This window comes from Antechinus flavipes, chromosome 1 (assembly GCF_016432865.1).
Source record: "Antechinus flavipes isolate AdamAnt ecotype Samford, QLD, Australia chromosome 1, AdamAnt_v2, whole genome shotgun sequence".
Lineage (NCBI taxonomy): Eukaryota > Metazoa > Chordata > Mammalia > Dasyuromorphia > Dasyuridae > Antechinus > Antechinus flavipes.
Genome location: NC_067398.1, coordinates 717,821,253 through 717,845,935, shown reverse-complemented (window position 1 = coordinate 717,845,935; position 24,683 = coordinate 717,821,253). Strand labels below are relative to the sequence as shown.

The 24,683-nt window shown below is 56.1% G+C and overlaps 1 protein-coding gene across 2 annotated transcripts in view; it reads left to right on the top strand.

Moving 5' to 3' along the window:
• LOC127545726 (protein HIRA) overlaps nt 1–24,683 on the top strand; it is a 71,224-nt gene that overhangs the window by 22,653 nt on the left and 23,888 nt on the right. The window contains exons 2-13 of one of the 2 annotated variants that reach the window (XM_051973189.1): nt 10,208–10,270; nt 12,008–12,118; nt 13,628–13,718; nt 14,375–14,469; nt 16,260–16,355; nt 16,899–17,059; nt 17,968–18,135; nt 19,183–19,296; nt 20,992–21,062; nt 21,674–21,779; nt 23,189–23,401; nt 24,521–24,606. In XM_051973189.1, the coding sequence (XP_051829149.1) occupies nt 10,208–10,270; nt 12,008–12,118; nt 13,628–13,718; nt 14,375–14,469; nt 16,260–16,355; nt 16,899–17,059; nt 17,968–18,135; nt 19,183–19,296; nt 20,992–21,062; nt 21,674–21,779; nt 23,189–23,401; nt 24,521–24,606 (1,375 nt within the window). Of the gene's footprint in view, nt 1–10,207; nt 10,271–12,007; nt 12,329–13,627; nt 13,719–14,374; nt 14,470–16,259; nt 16,356–16,898; nt 17,060–17,967; nt 18,136–19,182; nt 19,297–20,991; nt 21,063–21,673; nt 21,780–23,188; nt 23,402–24,520; nt 24,619–24,683 lie in introns of those variants that run through there. The other variant, XM_051973190.1, reaches the window with a different exon arrangement.

The window sequence follows — 24,683 nt, the reverse complement described above, 5'->3', positions numbered from 1 at the left end:
CAGCATAATCATGGCTGCCATTTATATAGCTCTGTGTTAAAGCACATTTTATATTATCTCATTGGATCTTTACAATGGTCCCCAGAAGACATTATTCCCAATTGGCATCAGGAAATTGAATCTGAGAGGTTAAATGACTTGCCTGGGGTCACACAACTAAACATGAAACCAGGTTTGAATTTAGGACTACCAGAGTCCAGGCCTGCATCTCTCCCCTATATCCCCATTACTTGGCTTTTCTCCTGATGTTTTGTTTTGAATTTTTTTTTTTTAACTCCTGTATTCTTTCTCTCAGATGACCTGTGGAAGGTCCTTGAGGGCAGGGACTGTTTTGTTTTGAATCTCCCTTGCCTAGCACAGGCTCTGCAGCAGAGATAATTCATAAATTTTGTTCCGATTAGTTAAGCTCTTGATCCCTAATAAACGCCATCTCCAGTGCTGAAATTCTGTGTGCTCTCATGGAAGGACCCTGCCCACAGAGCACACACCCCAGCAGGATCAGAGGCCTTCGAGGACAAATCAGCCTGGCTCAGGCTGGAGAGCTTGTCCCCAGGAGGCTGCTGTTGGCTCCAAAGGCTTGGGGAGATTTGCTCTGAAGCCCATTAGGATTCTTTGAGGTTAGAAACATCTGGTTTGTTTGAAATAATGACATTGACTTGGCTCAGCCCAGCGTCATGCCCTATTTTGGATTTTGATTCTGTCATTCTGGGTGTCCCCTTTGCTTCCAGCTGCATGCAGCATGGCAGGGATACCCTGTAAGAAGAGGCCTAGTCTAGGCTAGGTGCTAAGTGACGGCCGAGTCTGTCCATAGCTTGGAGCTTTCGTTTCCTCATCTGAAAGTGACCCAGTGTAGTAAAGGCCTCCTGTGGCCATGGAGAAGAACCAGGAAGTACATGGTGCATCGCAGGGCTTACCCATTGTCATACTTTACTGTCACCGTGACTTGCTTTGGGGATGAAACTGTTGGAGAGAAGAGAGCAAGGAGAGACTCCAGATCTCTCCCCACAAAGATGGAGATTTCACTTATGGGGGACATCAGACTGTTCTTGCTCCCATCAGAATCCTAGGGAGGTTAACTGTCTAGCTAAAGTGCCCCCATCTAGGTCATATCTCCTCATTCTGTTCTTCAGTTAAAGAGTTTATTAAATATGTAATAAGCTGTAAGCATGCAGACAAACTCTGGACGTCATTCAGGTAGCACTCATGAAGCAGCTTTTATGCCCTGGGGGTAGATGTTCACAGTATAACCAGTTTGGGATGTCCAGGGAGTTTTGGTGGCCTGGGGAGAGAGAGACCTAGAGACAGAGACTGGGGCCAGATGCTCTGAGATGGAGCTGAGTTCACCAAGTGTGTGAGGGTAAAGAAGGAAAGATGGTGGCCCAGAGCATGGACTCTAAAAACAGCTAAGGACACTGAGGCAGGCAGGAGGAGAACTGAAAGAGAGCGACGGCATGCCAACCCAAGAGAGAGAAGAGGGAAGAAAGAGTAATGGCATCAGAGTCGGGAGGGATGAGGACTAAGGAAGAATCCTCAGTTTAATTGGCTAAAGGAAGTTTCCTAGAGGCGGTTAGCAGGGAGCTTCACAGATGTTCAGGTGTCCTCTGAAGGTCAGCTGGTGTTGCTCTTTGGCCAGGCCGGAGCCTCTCCCCCACTTTAGCCATCAGAAAGACACCCCTCCTGCCTTTATCTGTCCAAGGTAGCCACAAGCTTCTGAGAGAGGGCATGTTAAGGGAGAGGGGCCATTTGCTCCTCTTGGAGGTTGTTTGTCCACTTCCTACTGTGCTAATGAGGTCATGGGGAGGGGAGAGAAGGGGGGAGTTTTCCCCCTGCAGTTACTTTTCTTCCTTTCAGGTGAGTGGAGAGCTGATGGGAGCCCATTCACAAAGAAAGAAGAGCAGTTGTTAACTTGACTCTCTCCCCCTGGGATTGGGCATCACAAAACCCCTTCTAACTGAATAAAGGTTCGCCTCCTCTGACTCCTTTTCCTGGTTCTCCCAGATGCCTCCTCTGAGGCTTTCACATCCTAGCCTCTGTCCCTGCTGGCCTGAAGGGGGGACCTTGACTAGAGAGGGAAAGAAAGTGAAAAGTCAACGAATGTCAGGATTGCAAAGCGCTTTTGAAGATCATTTGAAGCTATCTTGTCATGGTCCTAGGATCAAGAACCACAGGGGCCAAGTTCAGTTATCCCACTGTAGAGAAAAGGAAACTGAGGCCCCAGGCAGGAAGGAGTTTTCCTGAGGTTTGTGCCTGAACTGGGTCCAAACAGAACTTGTGGTGCTGAGGTCAGGACTAAATTTCCTCCCATGTGTGCAGTGGGAGGGAAGGAACGGGGGTTCCTTCACACAAAGGGGACAGGTGGTAGAACAGAGAGCAGAAGCCAGGCTTCCCGATGGCCCATGTCATCCCTTTACTTGGAATCCCAGCCCTGTTTGGCTGGAGAGAAGCGCATTGGGATGTGGTGGTACCTGTGTCCAGAGGGCGCTGGTGACGTGGTGATTGCTGCTCTGGGGGAGCCCCCTCTCCCCTCTCCCTGTTCAGGGGAGCCTGACCTGGCTGTGTCAGTGGAGAGAAGGAGGTGCCAGGTCCCAAGAAGGTGATGGGGATAGATGTTACCTGACTTGGCAGCCGATTGGGTGTGCAAGGCGGGGGGAATTAGGAGGTGAGGACGGCACCACCTTTGCTGGAAAGATGGTAGCGCCACTGATAGAAAGGGGGGAGTTGGGAAGAAAAGAGACCTTGTGGGGAAGAATGATTTCTGTTTGGGCCACGTTGAGTTTGAAATGCCTCAAAATGCATCTGGTTTGAAATGGTTAATATAGTTAGTACTATGGGCCCGGAGTGCAAGAGACTGCATCTGGACATGGGGATTCGGGAGTCACCTCTCCAGGCCCTTGGGAACCGATGAAGTCGCCGAGTGGGAGAATCTCTAGAGGAAAGGGAACTGGGCCTGAGGGAAAGCACTTGTGATCTGGGTGACAGGCCAGCCCAGGAGAAGCCAAGGAGAAAACCCAGAGAAAGTCAGGGAGAGAGCAGGACTAGCGGTGTTACATGGTGTTAAATGGCACTAAAAGGAGGGCGAGGGTTAGGTCAGGGGCAGCCGGACGACGGCCCAAGCATAGTGGGCAGGAGTGAGCGTAGAGACGGAAGCGCTGACTGAAGATGGCCTGCTCCAGGAGTTTGGGTGAAAAGGAAGGGAGCCACAGAGGATGGTAGCTCCTGGTGATGGCAGGACCTTGTGGGGAAGGTCGGAGATTAGCCAGCATAGCTCCAGGACTGGACCTGAACACGCAAAGTGGAGCTTCTGTCAGGACTTGAGGTCATGACCTGGAATTCAAGCCGTCCCCCAGATTAGTCTTGTCTAGACCTTTGGGGTCTCTTGTGCTGACAATGGAGCCACATAGGAGATGCTTGCCAGATGTTTGCTAGATGCAGCGGACATTAAATGCCTAATATGTACGAGCAGCAGCCATTTGTTGAGTTATTGTGCCAGGCCTCGGGCCAAGGATCTGATGAGCCAGCCTTCCTTGGATTCATTCAGAGGAAACGGGGGCGTTTTGGGGAAGAAGCCAGCGGGCAGAGAACAGGCTCAAAGAGTTAGAAGACAGCCTGGGAGTCCCAGATGCCCGGAGGCTGCCCAGTGCCCAGAGAAAATACCAGAATGTAAGGAAGATGTGTTTGAGGACCACCATGAGCCTTCATCCCTGCTACATAGACAGGAAATGGCTTGGTAGAGGAAATCACACCTGGGAGAAGGCAGGGACCAGGCTGGGCAGTCATCCTACTGTTGGCAGAGAAGGCCCTTGGACCAAGCTCCTCTCCATGTTCTAATAAAACATGTCCTGAAGCTCAGCTTAGAGGTGACAGTTTTCCAAGTAAAATTATAAAGACAAGATCACAACCGGACCCTGAGTAACATATGGGAGACTAGAACCCCTCCTCCTCAATAGCCCTCTTATAATACTAACCCTGCCCCTTCTCTCCTCCCTTTCTTCTCCTCTCTCTCCTCCTCCCTTCCTTCTCCTTCTTTCCCTCCTCTCTCCTAAAACTGAGGAAGAAGAAAGGTCTCTTTATATCCCAGAACATGGGAGGCTCTGGTTTGGCTTAGAGTTGTCATGCTTGAATGGGGGTAAGAAATTCGCCATCATTTTCCCCCATGGGCCTAAAATTCGTGGCCTAAAATTCTCCGGTCCGATGGCCAAGGATGAGACACTAACCACTGCTCCCTGCTTCCCCCCTTCTCCTCTTCCCCTGGCCCCCATCCAGATTCTACTTTTTCTTCAAGCCCTGTTTCCTAGGCCTTCTCGATGAAACCTATTGGGATCCCACCCATTGCATAGATTTTTCTCCCTTTTCTTTCTCTTCTGTAGTGCCCCGGTTCTTTGACTTTCTCTTATATTACACTTTCCCATTCTTGACTCTTCTACTTAGTTGGTATCCACTTCTTCCCAGGCGCCCTCCTTTAGCTTCATAAAGTCCTTGATTAGAGCCCTGCCCTATGGCTCCAGACAAATCCCGACCCCTCTCTGAAGCTCTTTCTTTATCAGAAGCTATAGAAATGTGAGCTGTGATGTTGGATTTTCTCACCAAAAGTCTCAGACAACCATGTGTCTGTCCTCGAAGTTGTTTTTGAACCAGTGTGAGTCAGTGGGAAGAGCTCTGGAAGCGACTCGGGTACTGCCACCTGTGGGACCTTGGGCCAGGCATTTGACCTCTGGGCCTCGGTTTCCTCATCTGTAAAATGAGGAGAGTGTGACTTTGTGGCCTCTGAGGGGCCTTCTCACTGTAGGTACCCTGTACTATGTGGAGTTTTCTCCATAGGCATTTGGCCAATGAGTAAATGAACTCGATTTCTGCCTCACTTTGTTCCTTCCAAAAGAAAGCTTCGAGAGCAGTTCATCCCGGTCCCATCAGAGGGACCAAGAAGTCGAAGCTGCCTCAGCCCAGGACGGATGTTATCCCTTCTGATTTCCATCTCCAAGGAGTAAGCTACAACCTGAAGCAAGTGAGAGGCTAGCCGAAGCTGGTGCAAAACTGCCATCCCTGGGACGTTTAAGAGTGTGACTGGCTCCCAGCAGTCCCGCAGGGCCATCCCAGCCTGGGCGTGCTGGAGTCAGAGCTCCATGTGCAGATTCATTAGGGGCTTGGGTCACCATTACCTGTCATCATAACTGCCCTTGAGAGAGCACCAGCTGTTCAGGTGGGGGGACACTGAGGAAAAGTTCCTGGAGTGTGCATCAGGTGCTGTAATAGAACTGTTTCGTAGACTTGGACCTTCGAGGCCCTGTCAGGATCCAGGCCTCTTTCCTCGGGTGATTCTAAAACCTCCCCAGGAGTAGCTGTCATGGGTCTGTTTCTCCGACCACACTCATGTGCTTCGAGCTGCATCTCACTCATTCGTAGGGGGAGAGCAGAGGGCTTAACATTTCCGACGGCCAAAGCCATCCTCTGCTATCACTTCTGATTTCTTGGTCCCTCAATTATGAGATTTCCAGCATCCCTCGATGCTCCTGCTGCTGAGCCTCTCAAGGCCTCCAGGCTCTCCGCTGGAGCCGAGTAATTAGTGCTTCATCACTTCCCAGGGAATGGGCTCAATCCAAAGGCCACAGCTCACCCCGCTGTGTTGCTAGATGGGGATGGGAGGCAGGAGGATGATCAGATGTGTGAGGGGCATGTTTAAATCGAGGGAAAGGGAACTGGAGACACGATACCAGGTTGTGACTCCCAGGTCAAGCAGGAGTGAAGAGGAAATCGGGATTTTTTGCTACAGTGAGAGGTCTTTCAATATCCTGTTGTGCCTTAACACTGAGAAACTTTGTCTTTAAATACTCCCAACCTTTGGAACCTTTCTCCCTATACCTCCCTCATTTCTCACCACTTTCCTCCTTTGTACTTAATTCCCTGGACAGTCTCCTGTTTCCCTGTGACCTCTTAGAAACAGAAAGAGGCAGGCTCACCTGAATAGGGAAGAGGAAGTCTATCAGAATTACCCCCCCTTTCTCTGGCCACACTGTTATTCGGAAACCTCGTTATCGTGATTGCCTTAAATAACTGCAGCACAAGTCAGGTGTGCGCCCTCACGTTAGGCTCGGGGCCCCTCTGAAGCCACTCCTTCCTACCTGGAACACGAGTCTTATCCCATGCACCGTCACAGCAAACACTCATGGTTACAGCAAACACTCATAGACCGTTTCCTCCACAAACACTAGCAGAATGAGTCAACCTGTATTCACATATTCTTGGCATAAAAATGACCCTGGAGAAATTGTTGCCTTGAAAAACACAATTTTTGCATCATTTTTTTTTCTGAAAAAGGGTCTTATTTCCAGGAGATCTAAGGAACTAGTTTAACTTTATAAAAATGGACTATTCCCTAATTGATAAATAGTTACAGGATATGAACAGGCAGTTTCCCCAGGGAGAAGCAGATCAAGCTTTCTCTAGCTATGTGAGGGAGAAAAGATGCCATGATTTGCTAATAAGGAGAGAAATTCTAATTAGAGCAGCTCGAGGTTCCACCTCACACCCTCCAGGCAGACAGAGAAAGACAGTAGCAAATTCCAGCGGGACTTGAGAGAAAAAAAGACACATTGATGCCCTGCTGGTGGAGCTGTGAATTGGTCCTTCCGTTCTGGAGCATGAATTGGAACGATTTCTAGAGAATCGCTAAATCCTGCCAACTCCCTAGCACTCACCATGTCTGCTCCCCAAAGAATGAAAGCCGTGTACGGACAAAACGCATTTATAGCGACTCTCTTTGCAGTTGCGAGGGACTCCGAACTAAGGAAGCATTCATCCGCTGGGGGATGGCTGAACAAATGATCACCTGTACATCTAATAGAATACTGCTTTAATATAAGAATTGGAGGGGCAGCTAGGTGGTACAGTGGGTAGAGCCCCAGGCCTGGAATCAGGAGGACCTGCGTTCAAATCTGGCTCAGACACTTAACACTTCCTAGCCATGTGACCCTGGGCAAGTGACTTAACCCCAGTTGCATCAGTAAAAAAAGAAATGGAGAACTGGTTTCAGAGAAACCTGGGAAAGACCTGTATGAACTGATTTAGAATGAAGTGAGCAGAACAATTTCTAATATCCATATTGTAAATCTGAATTTGGAAGACTTTACTCCAATTGGTGCCACGACCAATCTGGGTTGCAGGGGCTAAATGAGAAATGCTGCTCCCCTCAGACTGAGGGTGATAGGACTAATCACAGTGGGAATGAGATGCCCATTCGGGGATGTGGCTAACATGGGAATTTGTTTTGTTTGACCACACTTGGAGGTCATAAGCTTTTTGTATTGTTTCTTTTACAATAGAAGTATCAAGGTGAGAGGGGAAAAAATAAGTGTTTCATAATTTGAAGGAGGGCAGGGGGGGAGAGGGGAGGAAAACATTTTAAAAGAAAAGTGACCTTAAAGCATCAGGAGTTAAAGAGGCCTGGACCCAGAGAGAGCTGGGTTCGGGTGGGGTTGCTGGGTGTTAGGTCATGGAAGAGTTGACTTATGTAACCTTGGACATTACCAAACCCTAAGTTCACTTAAAAAAACCCTGTCCAGGTGCAGAAAGAAGCGTGTCAGAAGGTGATCCTTTGGGGTGCTGTGAGGGGCAGCATGCCATGGTGGTCCCGATGCTGGGTTTTAGATCAGGAAAACGAGGGCTGTGACTTGGGCCCCATCACCCATCATTTCTGTGCTTCAGTTTCCTCCCTTGGAAAATGAGGATGGGAACCCCCGTAGTATCTGCCTGCTATAGCTGCTGTGAGACCCAAGTGAGAGAGTGTGTGTGAAGCACCTTGCTGACAGGATCAGCCCCCGCGACTTTATTGTCGTTGGGAGTTCTCGTGATGTGCAGCCAGAAAAGACGGTGCCGAGTTAAGCACCATTAATGGAAGGCTGCCGTCTAGAAGTGATGGACCTCCTTTCGTTGGTCACAGGTCGTGAGGTCTGGGCCCCACATTTAGGAAGGATGTGCTAGGGTACTTCCAGAGAGCAGGGAAGAAGAGGGGGATAAAGAAGGCTAAGGACCTTGCCTTAAGTGTGAGGATCAAGTGGAGGACTTGTGGCTGGCTATTCTAGGGATGAGGAAACTGGAACTGGGGCCAAGGCAGGGAGCTGCCGGGGTGTAGACTACCAGTAGCTCCCTAAAGTGGAAGAAGCTGCTAGGGGGACATCCACAGCCCCTGGAGGTCTTCCAGCAGAGAGGGCATGGCCCCTTGCACACAGCACTGAGAGGAGCTCTGGAGGTCCTAGGTCCCTTCCAGTGGGGTACTGGGAAATCACATTATTTTGTGACTCCTTCCATTCAGTTCATTGTCTCTATTCCTCCCAAGGAGGGTTGCATCTTATTTTTTATTGCTGGCTTTTTTAAAAGACAGCATAGTCATTTCCAGATATTCTCAGCCCTAGAACTCTGTCCTCTCTGCTCATCCTAATCTGTTTTCTGGGCCCCCAATTGGTCATCGAAGTCACTGAGTTTGGCTTTTGTTTTCGATGATGTCATGGTCATTGTGTCTTACTTTTTAAGTATCTGTTAAGTATGCGGGGCACTGGGGAGCAGTGGAGAGCCCATTTGTGCTGTGTCTCATGCATCCAGATCTGGGGTGTGTGACCTGTCAGGGAGGCCTTTTGCTCTTGAGCGATTATGAATGTGGGAAAACCAACAAAGCCCTTTTGTTCTTCCCCAGTTCCGGTGCCTAGCCAGCCCACCCCCTGCTCTGCACATACATTCATGGTCACAACTTCTTCCTATCAGGTCTTGGTCAGTAAAGGTTACTCTTTTGTCTACTTCAAGTAGCTTTTGCTCTATTGAATCAAAATTATTTTTCCCCAGTAGGGGAGAAGGAAGTAAGCATTTATATAGTACCGCCTGTATACCTTAAGGCTTTTAAAAATAGCTCATTTGATTTCTAGTCACCAAACAGGTACCAGGGAACATATTTATTTACCTTCTATTTAGTTGTGAAACAGGAACGTGTCATCAGCTATCGAGTACACATAGGAACTGAGCCTGGGATTATTCAGTGTGTACAGAACTCACTTTGCTGGAGAATATTGTCTGCAAAGAGCCTTTGGGGTTCTTTCTCCCCCTCTTTATCAGCGATGCCCTCAATCTTTGCTAGCATTTTTCTCGGAGTTGGAAAAGGAGAGCTCCGTGATTGTCCATTGGCTTTTTCCATAGAAACATCCTTGCCTTATTGGGGTATTTGGGGGCTTCCTCTCTTTCAGATATCTTAAGAATTCTCCCTTGACATGCCCATATCACACGGCTTTTGATCTCTGTCTCCTTGGGCCTTGTCCAGCTCTTTCTGCTTTTGGGGGGGCTCGTTTCTCCTTTAGGTTTTTTTGTGATGGCAGTGGCAGCGTGCCATGTGAGGCTTCCCTTCCTTGGTCCTTTGCCATCATTCTCACTGGCCTCTTCCCCTTTTGTCCTTGAATTCTCACAGTATATATCTTCGGAGAGATGTTTATTTTGTTCACTTAATCTGCCATTCCATAGCAACTGAATTACAGGTATGATGTTTACCAAGGAAAAATTAAATGACAGTAAATTGGCCCAGCTCCTGCTCTCCTACATAAAATAGGATTGTCCCATTGAAGACCTTGACTCCAGGTACAGCAGGGATTTCTGAACCATTTTTGCCCATTGGCAGGAATCTTCTCTGTGATAAAGCTCAGGGATGCTCTTCAGAATCGTGTTTTTAAATGCAAAAAAGAAAATACACTAGAAAAGGAACCAATTCCAAATATTAAAATTCAAGTTCACTGAGCCCAGGCTAAGACCCCCGGTGTAATCCTGCTTCTGTGGTTAGACTTGGAGCATAAGTATTGCTCATGCGGCTCTGTTGACGGTGCAGCCGGACGCTCTCGGAGCTGGACATGGAGAAAGGCATTTGGAAAAAAGTTTGCTTAGTGCGGTACAAAGAGCTTGCTCTGGAATCCAAAGACCTCCGTTGAAATCCTGGTTCCCACACTTGGGAAAGACACTTCGCCTCTGAGCGTGGGTTTTCCCATCTGTAAAATGGGAACAGTAATTGCGGCTTAGGAGGTTATTGTGGAGGAAATGTTCCCCCAACTTAAAATCCCTCCATAAAAGTGAGCTGGTACAAGGATCATAGGGATAACAAAGGCAGCCCGCGCTGTAGAGATAGCCCGTTGTCTTCTGAGAAATATAAGCCATTGAGATGTTTTCCCTTTTCTTTTTTCTCCAGGCAAACCAATTTTTTCTGTTGATATTCATCCTGATGGGACCAAGTTTGCAACTGGAGGGCAAGGTAGGTCCAGAGTTAATGGGAGAAGAGGAGAGGGCTCGTGTAGACTGGTGGGGACCGGAGAAGCCCAGGCCCAGGCCTGGTCACAGATACGCCTTTCTGATTCTGTCGCTCAGACTAGTATGAAAATGACTTTGTGTTTGTTCCTATTTAGTGACAGCGGAGGATGATCGTATGTTGTAGTGGAGAGAACTAAAGTAGGATTCTTGCTTAGATGTGGCTCTGCCTCTGTGTGACCTCTTCCAGCCTTCTGACTCCTCTGAGCCCTTGTTTCCTGTCCTAGGGCCCCTCCCCACTCAGGGCTGTGGGACCTAAGCCCGGCCCTCCCTGCTTGGGCTCTCCTGGTCCTTGGTAGAATGGAGGGTGTAACCTCCCTCAAGGAGTGTTCTGGGTCTCAGTTTCTGGCCCTGTGAACACCTGTGAGCCTCTTGTCCAGGCCCCTCCTTTATGGGGTAACAACCCGGAGGGCCGAGCCCCCAAGAGTGTGCAGGGCGCCAGGGAGGGCTCTCAGGAGGGCGGCGCCTGGCTGGCGTTCCTCTGAGGAGTGCCCCGCCCCTGCCACCCCTCAGGCGGGAGCACGGGAGTTCCGGTCCCGTGGTCAGACCGAGACAGTCAACTCGGTCTCCCCGGGGCATCTTGGGTCTAGTCTCCTCGGAGAGCAGGAAACATCGTGCACTTTTAGGCAGCCCAGCACGGGCCCAGCCTTGTGTAATCCTGGCCGGGCGACCTTTGGCCCCTCCTGGTTACAGCTCGGCATCGGGGGGATGAAGCAGGTCAGGGGGCTGTTAGGGAGCAGTTGGCGGCTCTCTGCCCCTTGGTCTGGGGACCGGAGCTCGAGCAGCCGGAACGTCCCACCCTCTAGGGGCTTCCTAGGGTGGGCTGGCCCTTCCAAGAGCCCGTTCCCCTCTAGAACATTCTTCTACCAGTGTTTTCTGAGGAGAGACTTTAATGCGTCTCCTCCCTGAGCTCTGCTGGCCTGGAGACGTTTGATGGCACACTTCAGGGCGCGAGGACCGTGTGCTGTGCCCGCCGCTCACAGGCAGTCCTGCTCACCTGTTCCTGCCCTGTTGTTCGCAGGACACTCGGGCCCGAAGAGGGGCAGCCTTGCCCGTAGGGAGCGAGGGGCAGAGGGAGGAGCTGGTCCCGGGCTCTGGTTTCAGACAGGCCGCTTCCAGCTGGCTCTTGGTCAGGACGCGCCACAAGTCTGCCTTCCTCTGGCCATTTTCTTTCTAGCTCCCAGTCGGGGTTCACGGCTTGGCCAGGCTGGAGTTGAGCGGAGCGGAGGCGGGAGCCGCTCATTAACTGACGTGACCCCGCAGAACCCATCTGGAACTTGGCAAAACACCAGACAAACTATCAAGCCTTTAGAGTGTCTGAGCCGGAAGGGAGTTCAGGGTTCGGCCAAGCAGGCAGCGTGAGCTTAGGAAGAACGTGACCCTGGGAGCCCTGGGAAGGTGGAAGTTTGTGTGGTGCTCCCCACCCCAGGCATTTCCCAAGGGCTTGTCGGGGTGCTGGCTTCTGCCCAGGGCCCCCCGCCGGGGCTCCAGCTAGCACCCCTCCCTCGGCTCCCGTTGGGCCATTCTCCCCAGACCGGCCTGTTTGGGGCTCTCTAGCGCATCGCTTGCCGCGGAGTTAGTGTAGCAGATGCTCTGTCAGGCTTGGAGGTGGAGAGCTGTTCGAAGCCCGTCACAAAGACTGTACTTTGGGGTATGTTGACGTCTTCTCTCCTGTTCCTTATAGGGCAAGATTCTGGGAAGGTTGTGATCTGGAATATGGCTCCAGTCCTCAAAGAGGAAGATGAAAAGAATGAAAATATTCCCAAGATGCTTTGCCAGATGGACAATCACTTAGGTATTACAGAACAGCCCTTCGTGGGCTTTGAGTGTTGGCAGATTGCCCAAAGTTAGCCCATGTGTTTGTAATTAGAAATATAAGGCCCCGTGCAGCGGTAAATGTCCCCGGTCTGCTGTCAGAAGGCACAGATGTTGGCTACACACCTGGTTGAGTTATTCAGCAGAAGACTTGGCCAACCCACAGAACCACCTTTGGACAGTCCTGCAGGTACCTCTGGTGATTTCCTGCTCATGAGTCTTACCGCCTGATTCGATAGGGCTTCCACACATGTCTTGTGCATCTTTGGGTTCAGCTTCCTAGCGAGAGGAGGATTCTGGGGAAGGGGGTACAGAATGGACTGCTCGCTGTGGTTTTCCAGTTGGGCCAGTGTGGTTCCTGGGGTCTTAGTGCCAGGACCCCCCTGGGGACCTGCCGAGGGCGCAGATTCCTTTTCTGTGTTTGTGGCTCAGTTTTCCCTCCCTGTGACCCTGGGGAGCTCATTTTGTCCTCATGGTATTTTCAGCTTTCCCTTTCCCCTGCTGACTCTCCACGAGTCGTTATCAGTTGATCCTCTTGTCTCTTTCGTGGTGTGATAGGAGCCTTGGACGTGCACGTAGAGGACCTGGTTCAGATCCTAGCTTGGCCCCTTCCTGGCTGTGTGACTCTGCTCAGGTCACTTTCCCCGGGCCCTCGCGGCCTCAGCTGCACAGTGGGATGTGTGGCCGAGTGACTGAGCTCCGAGGCCCCTTTGGCATTTGTCCTCTGAGCCTTTAGTCTGGCCTCGAGACCGCTCCCACCTCCTAGGCCCGGGCCCAGGCTGCCCACAGACCAGAGGCCACTTCGGTGACAGCAGCTTGCGCTCTCTCGGCTCTCCTAGGACCGAGCCCTGAACCCCCTCTTCACTAGCGACCCTGGGGGCGAGTCTGCCTTGTCGGCTCCGCTCCAGAAAGGGCCAGCCCTCCCAGGCAGACCGGGCCTTTCATTGGGCCTTTGCGTGACTCCCGTGCTTTGGGGAGGAGGCATCATTTCAGGGGTCCCTGCTCTCACAGGCTCATTCCAGCTCCAGAGTGTGCCTCGTGGAGACCGACAGCCGCGCTTTATGGTCCATCCCCCCATTCAGAAATGCTCTGTCAGCCGGGTTGTATCCGCTGGCTTGAATGGCTCCCGGCTCACTTACCATTTTTCCCTTCCCAAAATGCAGCGTCCGGTAGGTATCAAACCAGAGCAGAGCCCGCGGGGGCCCAGAGGGACATCGGTGCGCTCACCGGCATAGAGCCCCTACCTGGGGAGGGGGCCTCCTGGTGGGCCAGGGCCACAGGCTCCGGGCCTGGTTAAAGCGCCGACTGACCGACTGCAGCTCACATTGAGGTGCTTTTCAGCTGAGACGCGGATAAATGCAGGGGCTCTCCTGCCGTCGCCGCCTCCGTGGGCAGAGCTCCAGCTCCGTGATCCCCGGACCACAGCCTGCACAAGAGAACAGGGGCCTGAATTTGGGGTTTTCACCACCTCTTTTCTTTTTCTTCCTAGCTTGTGTGAACTGTGTGCGATGGTCAAACAGTGGGATGTATTTAGCTTCTGGGGGAGATGACAAACTGATTATGGTGTGGAAGCGGGCTACGTAAGCATCATTTTCTATTTCCCTTATTTTTGGAGGGGGTGTTTTCCGTTTCCTTTTTCCCTGTCCCATCCTTGGATGAGCATCCTCTGTGAGTGTTCATATTCCCTTTAGGGGCATCTTCCTGGAGCCCCCCAGGCGCACTCTTCCCTTAAGCCCGAGGTTGTGTCTGGCTGCTTCCTATTGGAAGGACCAGAGCTCTGCTCCGCTGAGCTTTTGCTCCAGATTTAGCAGCAGGAGGTCCGGATTTGGGCCCTGGCCCTGATACTCAAGCCCTATGGAGTCTGGAGCAGGTCACTGTTAACATCCCATAGGTCTTTATCTTTTTGTGGTGAAATGAGCCCAGTTTGAGGGTCCAGCTCTGATGCTTCCTGGCAAGGGACCCTATGCCAGTCTTTTATCCCAATTATGCCCCTTTTCCCAATCCGTATTCTCCGTCCCTGCCGTGTTTATAGTGTGGAGCCACCTAAGAGTTAAAGGAGGCTGACTTGCTCTCTCAAACAGCGGGGCCAATGGCGGCTGTCGTGCTGACTCCGCGGGACCCCTGCCCGGGCCCGGGCCGTGCGCTCTGCAGCCTGACCGTAGCCCCTCGTGTGCGCTTTGTGGCCCTGGTGCTCGCTGAGAACAGGGGGGTGACCTCTGGCCTTCTGCTCCCCCAGGTACATCGGCCCCAGCACTGTCTTCGGTTCCAGTAGTAAGCTCGCCAATGTGGAGCAGTGGCGGTGTGTGTCCATCCTCAGAAGCCATTCAGGCGGTGAGTGAGCCTCGGATTGGTTCCAGAAAGCCCTGAGCCTGCCCAGGGGGCGCTGCCTCCTGCTCTGCAAAGCCTGAGCTTCCCTAGAAAAAGGAGTTGGGGGGAGAGGGCCGGAGGCTAGGGAGAACCTGCTCCTTGCCCCCGGGGCCGTTAAGAGAAGCAGGAGTAGGAAGGGGTTTTAAGAGGTCCCCTAACATAGACAGCCTGGATTGGGACCCTCCAATCCCCCCCCCCCCATCACCTTCCTCCTTGCATCCCCTCTACCTCCCCTCCTTCATTCTCTGCCTTGTCTGTTCCGGCCTCCGGTGGCCGCCATCACCCGGGCCAGGCTGGGCATTTTTGCAGTCCGTTAGCAGGGCAGCCTTTGTGGAGTGGGGGCAGGAGCCACCGGCCCGCTTCTCTGCCCGGCATTAGGCCTCAGACTAGGGACTGCCAAGGAGCCACCCCGGGAAAGGAAGAAGTGGGGGGCTTTAGGGGCACTAGAGCTTGGTGGCCAGCCCCAGAAGAGCTCGCTCCCCCTCTGCCAGCAGAGTTCCCTTTGGCTCCCTGGACTCTGGGAGGTTTTCTGGTAATACTGGGACCCAGAGTGCCAGAGGCCGCCCTCCCAGCCTGGGGGAGACCGAAGTGTTTGCTCTCTGGAGGGCCTGGGGATGGATGAGAAGGGCCCGGCCCTCCCAGGGGCCAGGACAGGCCGACACACTCTAGCTTTGGGGGCCCCAGACCTTTCGAAGGAGGCGCTACTTGCCTCCTTGACAAAGAAAACTGTAAATGCTGGGCCTGTGTGCGGCTGGATTTCAGAGGGGGTGCGAGTGGGGAACGTGCCTTATCTGCGTGGTGGGTGGTTCCTCGGGGTCTGTCGTTGCAGTGCCCCCTGGGGGTCTGCCCAGGCTGTCTCCTTCCTGCCTTCCTGTGGCAGGACTCTGCGCTCTCCCGAAGGTTGAGTGGGGGCAGAGAGGGGCTGCCTACAGTTGAGGGCTCGGTTCTGGGGGGTTGTTCCTGACCCGTCCCAACATGGATCTCCCTCCTTTCACTTTGGCACAACAGCGAGGAGCCCGCTCTTGGGGAGCCGGAAATGAGAACCCCTCCCAGTTTGTCTTGGGTTTTTTGTCTGTTAAAAATCAAAGGGAAGGCACCTTCCTCTGTAAGGCACCGCAGCCTGTCTCCCAGAGCACAGACCACGGGCTTTTCTGGGGCCGCTCACACGGGGGTCCTTGTCTTAGGCGAGGTTGTCACCTGCAGGGGCCGGCTCTAGTGAGAAGGAACTTCCCCAGCGCCTCGGGCCCCTGAGCAGCCACCCCTTGGGCCCCTCCGGGAGGCCGTCCCAAGCTAATTCCCATTTGCCTCGGCTGAGTGTATGAGGGTGCTGGGGACCCTTATGAAGGGAGAGATGGAGTGGGGGATCCCAGGTGGGAGAGGGGGCGCAGGAGGTCCCGGGGGGCCGGGGCAGCTTTCACAGGGCTTTCGGGGGCCTGGGTGCGGTACAGATGGTTCAGAGCTGTCAGAGACTTTTCTTTGGCAGAGGATTGACCCATGGAGTGGGTCAAATTAGCTTTCGCACCATGGGCTGCAGAGCACCTTACCCAGGAGCCTCTGCCCCTGCCAGCATCGAGGGCTTCTTTCCCCTCCGAGAGACCCGCATGAGGGGCAGAGCTGGGCCGGGTGGCCCTTCCTGGCCCGGCCCGTCAGATTTGGGGGGGAGGGGGCGGCCTGCGCGGCCATGGGAGCGAGACTGACTGGACATGGTCGGGGCCCTGCCGTGGGACTGTGACCCATCCTGACTCTCCTTCCAGATGTGATGGATGTTGCTTGGTCGCCTCACGATGCCTGGCTCGCGTCCTGCAGTGTGGATAACACCGTGGTCATCTGGAACGCCGTCAAATTTCCAGGTACGGAGCCTCGCTGAGGGGCCAGGCTGGGCTGCCCCCTGCCCTGTAAGGAGAGCAAGGACAGGCCTTCCTGCCCGCTCGTCTGGCCTGAGACTTGTGCCCCATCTCCCTGAAAGCACAAGGGGGTCTCTCCCTGGGGGAGGCAGCCGCTGCTGGCCGGGTCTGACTGCTGTTCCCTTGGGGCTCTGGGAAGCCCTGGGCCCAGGTGGGGGTCACGGCCGGGGCTCAGGGACTGCTCCTCCTGGGAGTGCCCGGCCTGGCTGTGGAAGCCACGGCTCTTCTCAAAATAAGTTTGAAACCTCCGGTGCCGGCTCTTTTCCCTTTCATTGTACCTGAGCACGGAGCTCTCCAGCCCTTGGAGTAGGCCGGGCACTCAGGGCTGCACTGACCGGCCAGATTGTCCTGGGGGAAGAGCTCCTTGTGCCCGCTCTGATGGCAAAGGAGTGGGGGGATCTGGGGGGCTCAACAGCCTCAATTCCCAAGACTTTGTGCTCCACGCAGGCTGTTCCTCACTGTTTTCCTCGATTTCATCTTATTCCACAGAAATTCTTGCCACTCTCCGGGGCCACTCTGGATTGGTGAAGGGGCTGACCTGGGACCCGGTGGGGAAGTACATTGCTTCCCAGGCTGACGACCGCAGTTTGAAAGTCTGGAGGACCATGGACTGGCAGCTGGAAACCAGCATCACCAAGCCCTTTGATGAGGTATGAGCCCCTCGGGGCCCGAGCTCTGCCCTCGGAGTGGGCGCATGGTGGGCAGCGGCTTCCACGCCCGGGAAATGGAGGCGCTGTCGTGCCAAGGGGTCCTCCCCTCTGCCCTTTCGATTGCCCCAGAACCGTTATGGAGGGTGGGGAGGTCCCGGCCTTGCCTCCTGGCTGCTTTGTGGAGCCAGCAGGGAGCTCCCCGGCCTCCAGACTGAAATAGAGGCTGCTTTGGCCGACATTCGGGACCCCCTGCGGGTAGGAGCAGCCGGACCTTTTCCAGGAAGTCCTGCTGCAGGCAGTGGCCACTCACTCGCCCCGATCTTGCCCTGCACGCCGCCTCCTCCATGCCTTTGTGTTCACTTTCCCCCAAACCTGGAACAGCCTCGTCTACGCCCGCTGGTGGTGCTCCTGGGGCTGCCTCCCCCGCCTCCGGGGCTTCCAGGCCGGCTCCCAGCTCCAGCCTTCTAGCTGGAGGCCTTGGGGGAGTCCGGGCTTCAGCCGGCCGGCTCCTTGTGCTCCATGACATGCTTTGTGGGCCGGGCGCCCTCTGTCGGCCTTCTGCCGGACGCACCGATGTCCCCGCGTCCCTCCGCCGACGTCCGGGGCTTGGCCTCTGCTCCCCTGCCCGCTTCAGAAGGGGCCGAGCCCCTCGGGCTGCTCCTGTGTCGTCCCGAGCTCTCCCAGGAGGCGCCAGTTAGCTCGGCCCGCGGCCGTGTCTCATAAACGTGGATCGAACCGCTCGCGGTGGCCGCTCCCCGCCCCGCTTGCAGCCACGGCGGCTTTCTCACGGCGTTTCTCACCTCTCTGACATCCCTGCGCGAGGAGGTTCCCGTGGGCGACCCCGCGGCTCCCTGAGGGGGGCCAAGCCGGAGGCGGGCGGGGGTCTCAAAGCCTCTCCTTCCTTGCAGTGCGGGGGGACGACCCACGTTTTGCGTCTCAGCTGGTCCCCCGATGGGCACTACCTCGTCTCTGCTCACGCCATGAACAACTCGGGCCCCACTGCTCAGATCATTGAGAGGGACGGGTGGAAAACCAACATGGACTTCGTGGGGCATCGTAAGGCGGTCACGGTGGTGGTGAGTGTTCCCCGTGTGTACGGCGCCAGCCCCAGGGAAGGGGGAGGGCGGCTGCGGGGGGATGGGGGGGACCACGTGCAGAAAATGCTTTGGAAACCCAAACGGGGAAGAGAGGGAGGAGAGGAGGAACCGGGGCTGATGGGTAGCCAGCCAGAAATCCCCCAGGGCCGCTGGGTCCTTGGGCTGGTGGGCGCTTCTCCAGGAGGCTGCCTTGTCAGTGCCGGGATTCGGGGAATTGTACAGAACGCCTGGATGGGGAGCCCAGTCCCAGGGCCCGTCAGGCAGAGGGCCAGCCCCGGCCGGGACAGTAGGGCAGGGCTTTGCAAATGCAGAGCGTCTGGCCCAAACCGGTCCCTGCCGTGGTGTCCGGGGCCTGGCCCTGTCTCCTCACTGAGGTGCATCTGAGCCATGGTGCCCCCCAGCCATGACTGAGCTCCGGGACGGGCCGCGCCCCATTTCTGTACAGGAGGATGCAGAAGGCAGAGGCAGGAGAGGCTCCTGTAATGGGGGGAATCTAGTTGAGGTGAACTGGGCCTCCTGCCCCCAGTGCAGAAATGGGGACCCCTCGACTTAATTGACCTGCTCTCTGCTTGCCTTCACCCAGGCATCTGGGGTCCCAGAGCAGTCACTCCTCACCTTTGCTCTCCCAGTTCAGCAAATCTCCTCTTGCTTGGGGATGAGCCTGCCAGGAGGCCCCCACCTGCCTCCGAAGCACAGGTGCACTGCCAGGCTGGGCCAGGCCTCCCCCTCAGCAGGATGGTGATGCTGCAGGCCCCACGACAAGGCCGAGCATCTGGGGGTGGCCAGATTGGCTTGGGAGCTCTGAGGCGTCCGTCCCTGCGGGCAGCTCTCGGAGCAGTCATGGGAGCTCCTCTTCCACGATCGGGGTGATGGGCCGCCCGGACGCAGAGTGCTCATCCTGGTTGGATCTCCGGGCACTGGTCCCACGGTCCTTAGGGGTCCCCGGGCAGGCCAGATTCTGCCGCCGTTACTGGCCGTCTGCCGAGCGGGTGCTTAGCGAGTGCTTTTCTGTTTGTTTGGCTCTAGAAATTCAATCCCAAAATCTTCAAGAAGAAGCAGAAGAATGGGAGCTCTGCCAAGCCAAGCTGCCCGTACTGCTGCTGCGCTGTGGGCAGCAAGGATCGATCCCTCTCGGTCTGGGTGAGTCGCCAGGCTGGGCTGGGAGGTGAGACCCACACCCAGGGCCACACAGAGGAGGAAGAGTAGGGAGTGCGGCTCCCAGAGAGGTCCAGGGCCCCTGCCTCCCCTGTCTCGGCCCTCCCCGTCTGCTGGGCCTGCTTTTCCACACTCCTGAAAGTAGGGCGGAAGCCTTGGTGCCCATGTAGGAGAAGTGGTCCTCGCCTTCCCATTAGCCCATGCCTGAAGTGGGCGTGAGGGGTGTGCCCTCCGGGGCCGTCTGAAGCCTGTGAGCCAGCTCAGAGGGCAGCACGAACACCGGGAGGGGCGAGAAACAGCTCTGGTCATTGGGAAAGGGCCGAGTGTGGGCAGGTAGTGCCCCAAGGGCTCGAGGGCTGGCCTTCCTCCCAGAGAAAAGTCAGCCAGTCCACAGACACCCGTCGTGCCCCTATGGTGGGCAGAGGGAGAAAGGCAGCAGGGGGCTCCTGCCCTCGAGGGGCTTGGTGGGGGAGACGACCTGCGGACCGCCCTGGACAGACTTGTACATTCTGGACACAATGAACAGAGAGAAGGCCCTGCAACGAGGCGGCCGGGGACTGGGGACCGGGGGCAACAGGGGTGTAGTTGGGACTTGAAGGAAGCCAGTGGGGTCAGAGTGAAGGACGGTGGGTGCAGGCCGGAGAGCAAGTCCGGAGGAGAGTGGGGGGATGCTGCAGAAGTGAGATTGACAGGCCTTGGACGTGGGGGTGGGATGGGAGTCCTGGCCGGCTCCTGAGCTCGGATCCTAAGGGATTGGGGGACGGCTGGTGCCCTGATAGTAGATGGGAAGGTGGAGGCAGGGCAGAGTCTGCTCTGGACACCCTGCGGATGCCTGCACTACATCCATTTAAAATTGTCTGTTATGTAGTTGTAAGCGCAAGGTTGCCGGTCAGTCCCGATAGTGGGGCAGGATGGGGGGGATCAAAAATCCTCAGCAGAGAGATGGTCATTGAATCAGGGGCAGCCAGTGAGAATGCAAAGAGTAGCAGTAGGGGCAGAAGAGGAGGGGGCCCAGGACAGAGGCCCGGGGACCCCCAGCGCTCAGAGAGGGAGTAGGGGAGCCGGGGTCCTGAACACCCGGAGAGAGGAGACAGTCCAGGAGGAGGGAGAGATGGACAGTGGCCCCAACTTGGAGGCCAAGGGGGCCAGTCTGGTCTCTAAGAGATCACTGGTCACTTTGGACCGAGTGGTTTTAGGAGCAATGAGATCAGAGGCCACAGGGTCAGGACTGAAGAAGAGAGGGGGAGGAGAGAAAATGGGGGCGGGCGAGTTAGGGTCAGGGGAGACAAAAGCAGGTACCATCAGGCCATGGGAGGTCGGCTAGCCTGACTCTCACCTGGCAGTTTGGGAAACGGACCAGGAGAGACCAGGAGTCTTGCCCAAAGTCTCTAGATGTGTGTCAGAAGCAGGATTCAAACCCGGCTCTTTGCATGTCACATTCACTCAGACTGCCTGGACCACCAGGGTTGGGTTTGCAGCCTGTTGCCGCCGCCAGCTGGGCCGACTCACTTGGGCCTCGGGCCTCGGGCCTCGGGCCTCGGGCCTCGGGCCGTGCTCCCGCAGCAGCGGAGGGAGCTGTGGGGATCAGTCAGAGAGTGGGCTCGGGGACCAGGGGCCGCCTTGTAGCCTCTGGGGCTCCCCCACGGCCTGCTGACGGGCCCCGATTCTCTTCTTCCACAGCTCACGTGTCTGAAGCGGCCGTTAGTCGTCATCCATGAGCTGTTTGACAAGTCTATCATGGACATTTCTTGGTAAGCCGAGTTGGAGTGCTCCCCGCCAGGCCGCAGCACTTGTATAATCCGGCGGGGCCGTCCCCTCCGACACCCCTTATAACCTCCTTGTTTCGGGGGGGCCCCGGCCTGGCGCTGTGTGGGAGTCCCTGCACACACGCCCGGCCACCGTCCATCCCGTGATCCCGGAGATAGTGGCAGGGCCAGGTTTGCTGTCTGTGCACAGCGGGTGGTCTGAGACCCCCCTGGAAGGTCACCACGGCTCAGGCCTGGGGGCTCGGACAGCTGGCAGTGGGAGGTGACCGGGGGGCTGGGCTCGTGTCCTTGCTCACCAGGGGGTCACTCTCGTGGCCTTCCTCAGCCTCCCTGAGAGGGAAGCGCTGGATCGGTGGGCACTTCCAGCAGTGACTTAGTGTGCGGGCTGGAGCCCCTGGCTCTGAGCCCCGCTTTGCTCCTCTGTAACCAGGGCGGACAGTCCGTCCCCGGTCCGTGGGCAGAGTAGGTGGAGCCCTAGCATCCCACGGGGAGAAGCTCTTTCGAGGTTCCCCAGTGGGAGTGCTCGATACTGGTCAGGAATCGGCGGGACGGGCCTCTGGCCCCAGCAGGACTTCATGACTTTGATTCCTTTGCAGGACCTTGAATGGACTCGGCATCTTAGTGTGCTCCATGGACGGCTCCGTGGCCTTTTTGGATTTCTCCCAAGATGAGCTTGGGGACCCCCTGAGCGAGGAGGAGAAGGTACCGAGTTTGTCTCCTTAGCACCCACGGGCACAGAGTTGGGAAAGGCCCACGAGTCAGTCCCTCATCCCTCCTGTTTGGGGGCTTGCCAGGGCCATCCTCGGGCCAGCGCCCCGGCCTCCCCCAGCACTTGGGGTCTCAGGGGACAAAATCCAAAAAAGAGGCCTTTTCCTGATTTAGCCTCCCATCCCCCTCTTTCTCCTGCACTTCCTACCTTAGGATGGCAGCAGGTGCTGTCCTAAGAGAGTGTCTTCCTGTAGGGAGCACTCCGCCTGTAGGGAGCACTCTGCGTGGTTCTGGCTTTTCCGGACTGTGAGTGTTCCCCAGAGTGCCATAGATGGCTTTGGATTTTCCATTTGCTTCTTCTCCCAGTTTATTCCCCGCTCCTTGCCCGCCTAAATGAGGAGAGAAAGGCAGCTGCCCTCGGCCCAGGGGCGTGTTCTGTATCTGCGGCCCAGCCCAGAGCAGCTTGTAATGTGTTGGGAGAGGCCGGGACCCCCCTCCCCATCCAGCGAGGCCCTAGGGCTTTGGGCGGGGAGGGGCGCGCCTCAATAAGTTCAGAGAAATTTCTAAGCCTCCTCCCCTTGGCTCCTCGGACAGGCCAAGGAGCTGCAGGCCTGGAACTGTTTTATGTGGAGCTCCCAAGGGTCCGGCTGAGGAAGCCCAAACAGTCCAGACACCCCCCTGTCCTAGCGTGCCTTCTGTGCACGATGACACAGGCCATAGTCAGAGACTGCTGGGCCGCTTCTCCCCCGTCCTCCTCCTAGAAAGGCTCCCGGTGGCCGGCCTCCTTAGCGGGGGCACTGGAGGCCGGTCCCTTGCCTTCCCTGGGGATGTTTCCCCTAAGTCGGTGATGTCTCCCCCGCCCTTTCCGGTGGTCATTCCCAAGGCAGGATGAGGTGTTGGGCTTGCAAAGGTCTGTGGAAAGACCGGCCACGGCTGCCGCCTCTTGGGGGCCCTTCCTCTGGCTCCTCCCCTGACAGCGATGGGGCCGGGCCCAGGGACACTTGAGCCGCAGGCGGCTCAGCGGGAGGCTGGCCATGGCTCCCAAGATGCTTTCCCACCGGGGGTCGCTCTGAGGCAGCGGGGGGAGAACGTGAGCGCACCTGGCCGGGAGCAGCCACACTCCTGAGAGCCAGGCTGTGCCAGGAGCGAGACGGGGCATGGGCGGGCTCGGAGCTTCCTGTTCCTCGGCCAGGAGGGGGTCTTCCTCTGCATGACCTCAGGCACTTCCCTCTGTAAATGGGATGGTAGCACCCACTCCCCCACCCAGTGTCTGGAGCCAAAAGCCTTTGTCTCAGAGGGGCATGAATTAGGGTCTTTGGGGCTGGTCTTCAGAGGCAGGTGGTCCTGGAGGTGGAGACAGGTGTTCCGGAGGCCGCCTCCTCAAAGCCGCTTTCCTCTCCCAGAGCCACATTCACCAGTCCACCTACGGGAAGAGCCTGGCCGTGATGACGGAGGCTCAGCTGCCCACCACCATCATCGAGAACCCCGAGATGCTCAAGTACCAGCAGAGGCAGCAGCAGCAACTGGGCCACAAGAACGCAGCGTCCCGGGAAGCCGGCTCCAACCCCAAGGTGGCCAGCATGGTGAACGGGGAGAGTCTGGAGGACATCCGCAAGGTGGGTCTCGGCCCGAGGCCCGCGGGCTCACCCGGCTCGCTCGGCCCCTCTTGGGGCCAGTCTTTGGGCTTCCCCCAGGGAGCTTCCTACAGAGAGGAGCAGAGACTCCGGAGGAGGAGGGCGGAATCCAGGCTCCTCATGCCCTGTAGGATGGCAGCGCTTAATGCTGAATCCGGGCTTGCTGGGGCAGGGCCCCCGGCCAGCCTGGGAGCTTTGTGGGCAGTGGGGGGGGGGGGGGATGGGGGGCACCCCTGGGGGGCGCCCTGGAAGCCGGGTGCCCAGAGCTGGCCGAGCTCATCAGAGGCCTGAGGGTCAGGGATGCCAGGATGGCCACCGGGACAGAAGGGGGGGGGGGCCACCCAGGGAGGCAATAGCAGTGCAAGAGAGCTGGGGGGTGGGCTTCTGTGCTGGTAGGACCCGAGGGGAGTCGGAGGGAGCGCCCTCTTGTGGAAAGAAAGGGATGAGTCCTGTGTGTCTGAGCCATCGGGACTCCTTTCAGCAGCATTTTAGGCCTCCTCCTCCCACTGTTCATTAGGCAGAGCCTTCATCAGGGGCGCGAGGTCTTCCCTTTCATGGCTCTTAAATGCTTAGGATAAAAAGCAGAGTTGCCCAGGTGAGCGCTACCATTCAAACAGGGCTTCCGGAATATTTTTTAAAAGACACGTTCACAACCCAGTGCAAGGAGCCCGAGTTTGGAGGGGCCGACCCTGGGCGACCTTGTTAAGGTTAAGCCCAAGAAGATAGAGAAGGGGCAGTGACTTAAGTCTCCTTGGACAACCCCGAGTCACTCTGGAAACAGCATTTTTCTCTCTCGAGCATCCTTTGGGAACGTGCTATTTCGAGTTCACTCAGAAAGTCCTGTTCGCCCCGTGGCCCTGAGAAGTAAGGGAGCGCCCTTGCCTTTAGTCACTTGGGAGTGATTACCTGGCTTCCTGGGGCCCGGTGTTCCTGGCCCTTCAATGTGCAGCAAGTCAGAGGGGAGCAGCTCGTGCTTACCTGGGGAGGCGAGACAGAAGGAACCGTGCCTCGCCGGGGCTGTCCGCTCGCTCCAGCCCCTCTGCGTTACTTGGGGATGGGGGAGAGAGGATCCCTTTTAATTGCATTGTTTTCCCCTGGCAGAATCTGCTAAAGAAGCAAGTGGAAACGCGCACCGCCGACGGCCGGAGAAGGATCACGCCCCTCTGTATCGCTCAGCTGGACACTGGGTATTCATCCAGGTTTTGGTTTTTTCTTATCTGTGGAAGCCTTAGCCTTGCCTTGTTTGGGGGTCTCCCTGGAGGAT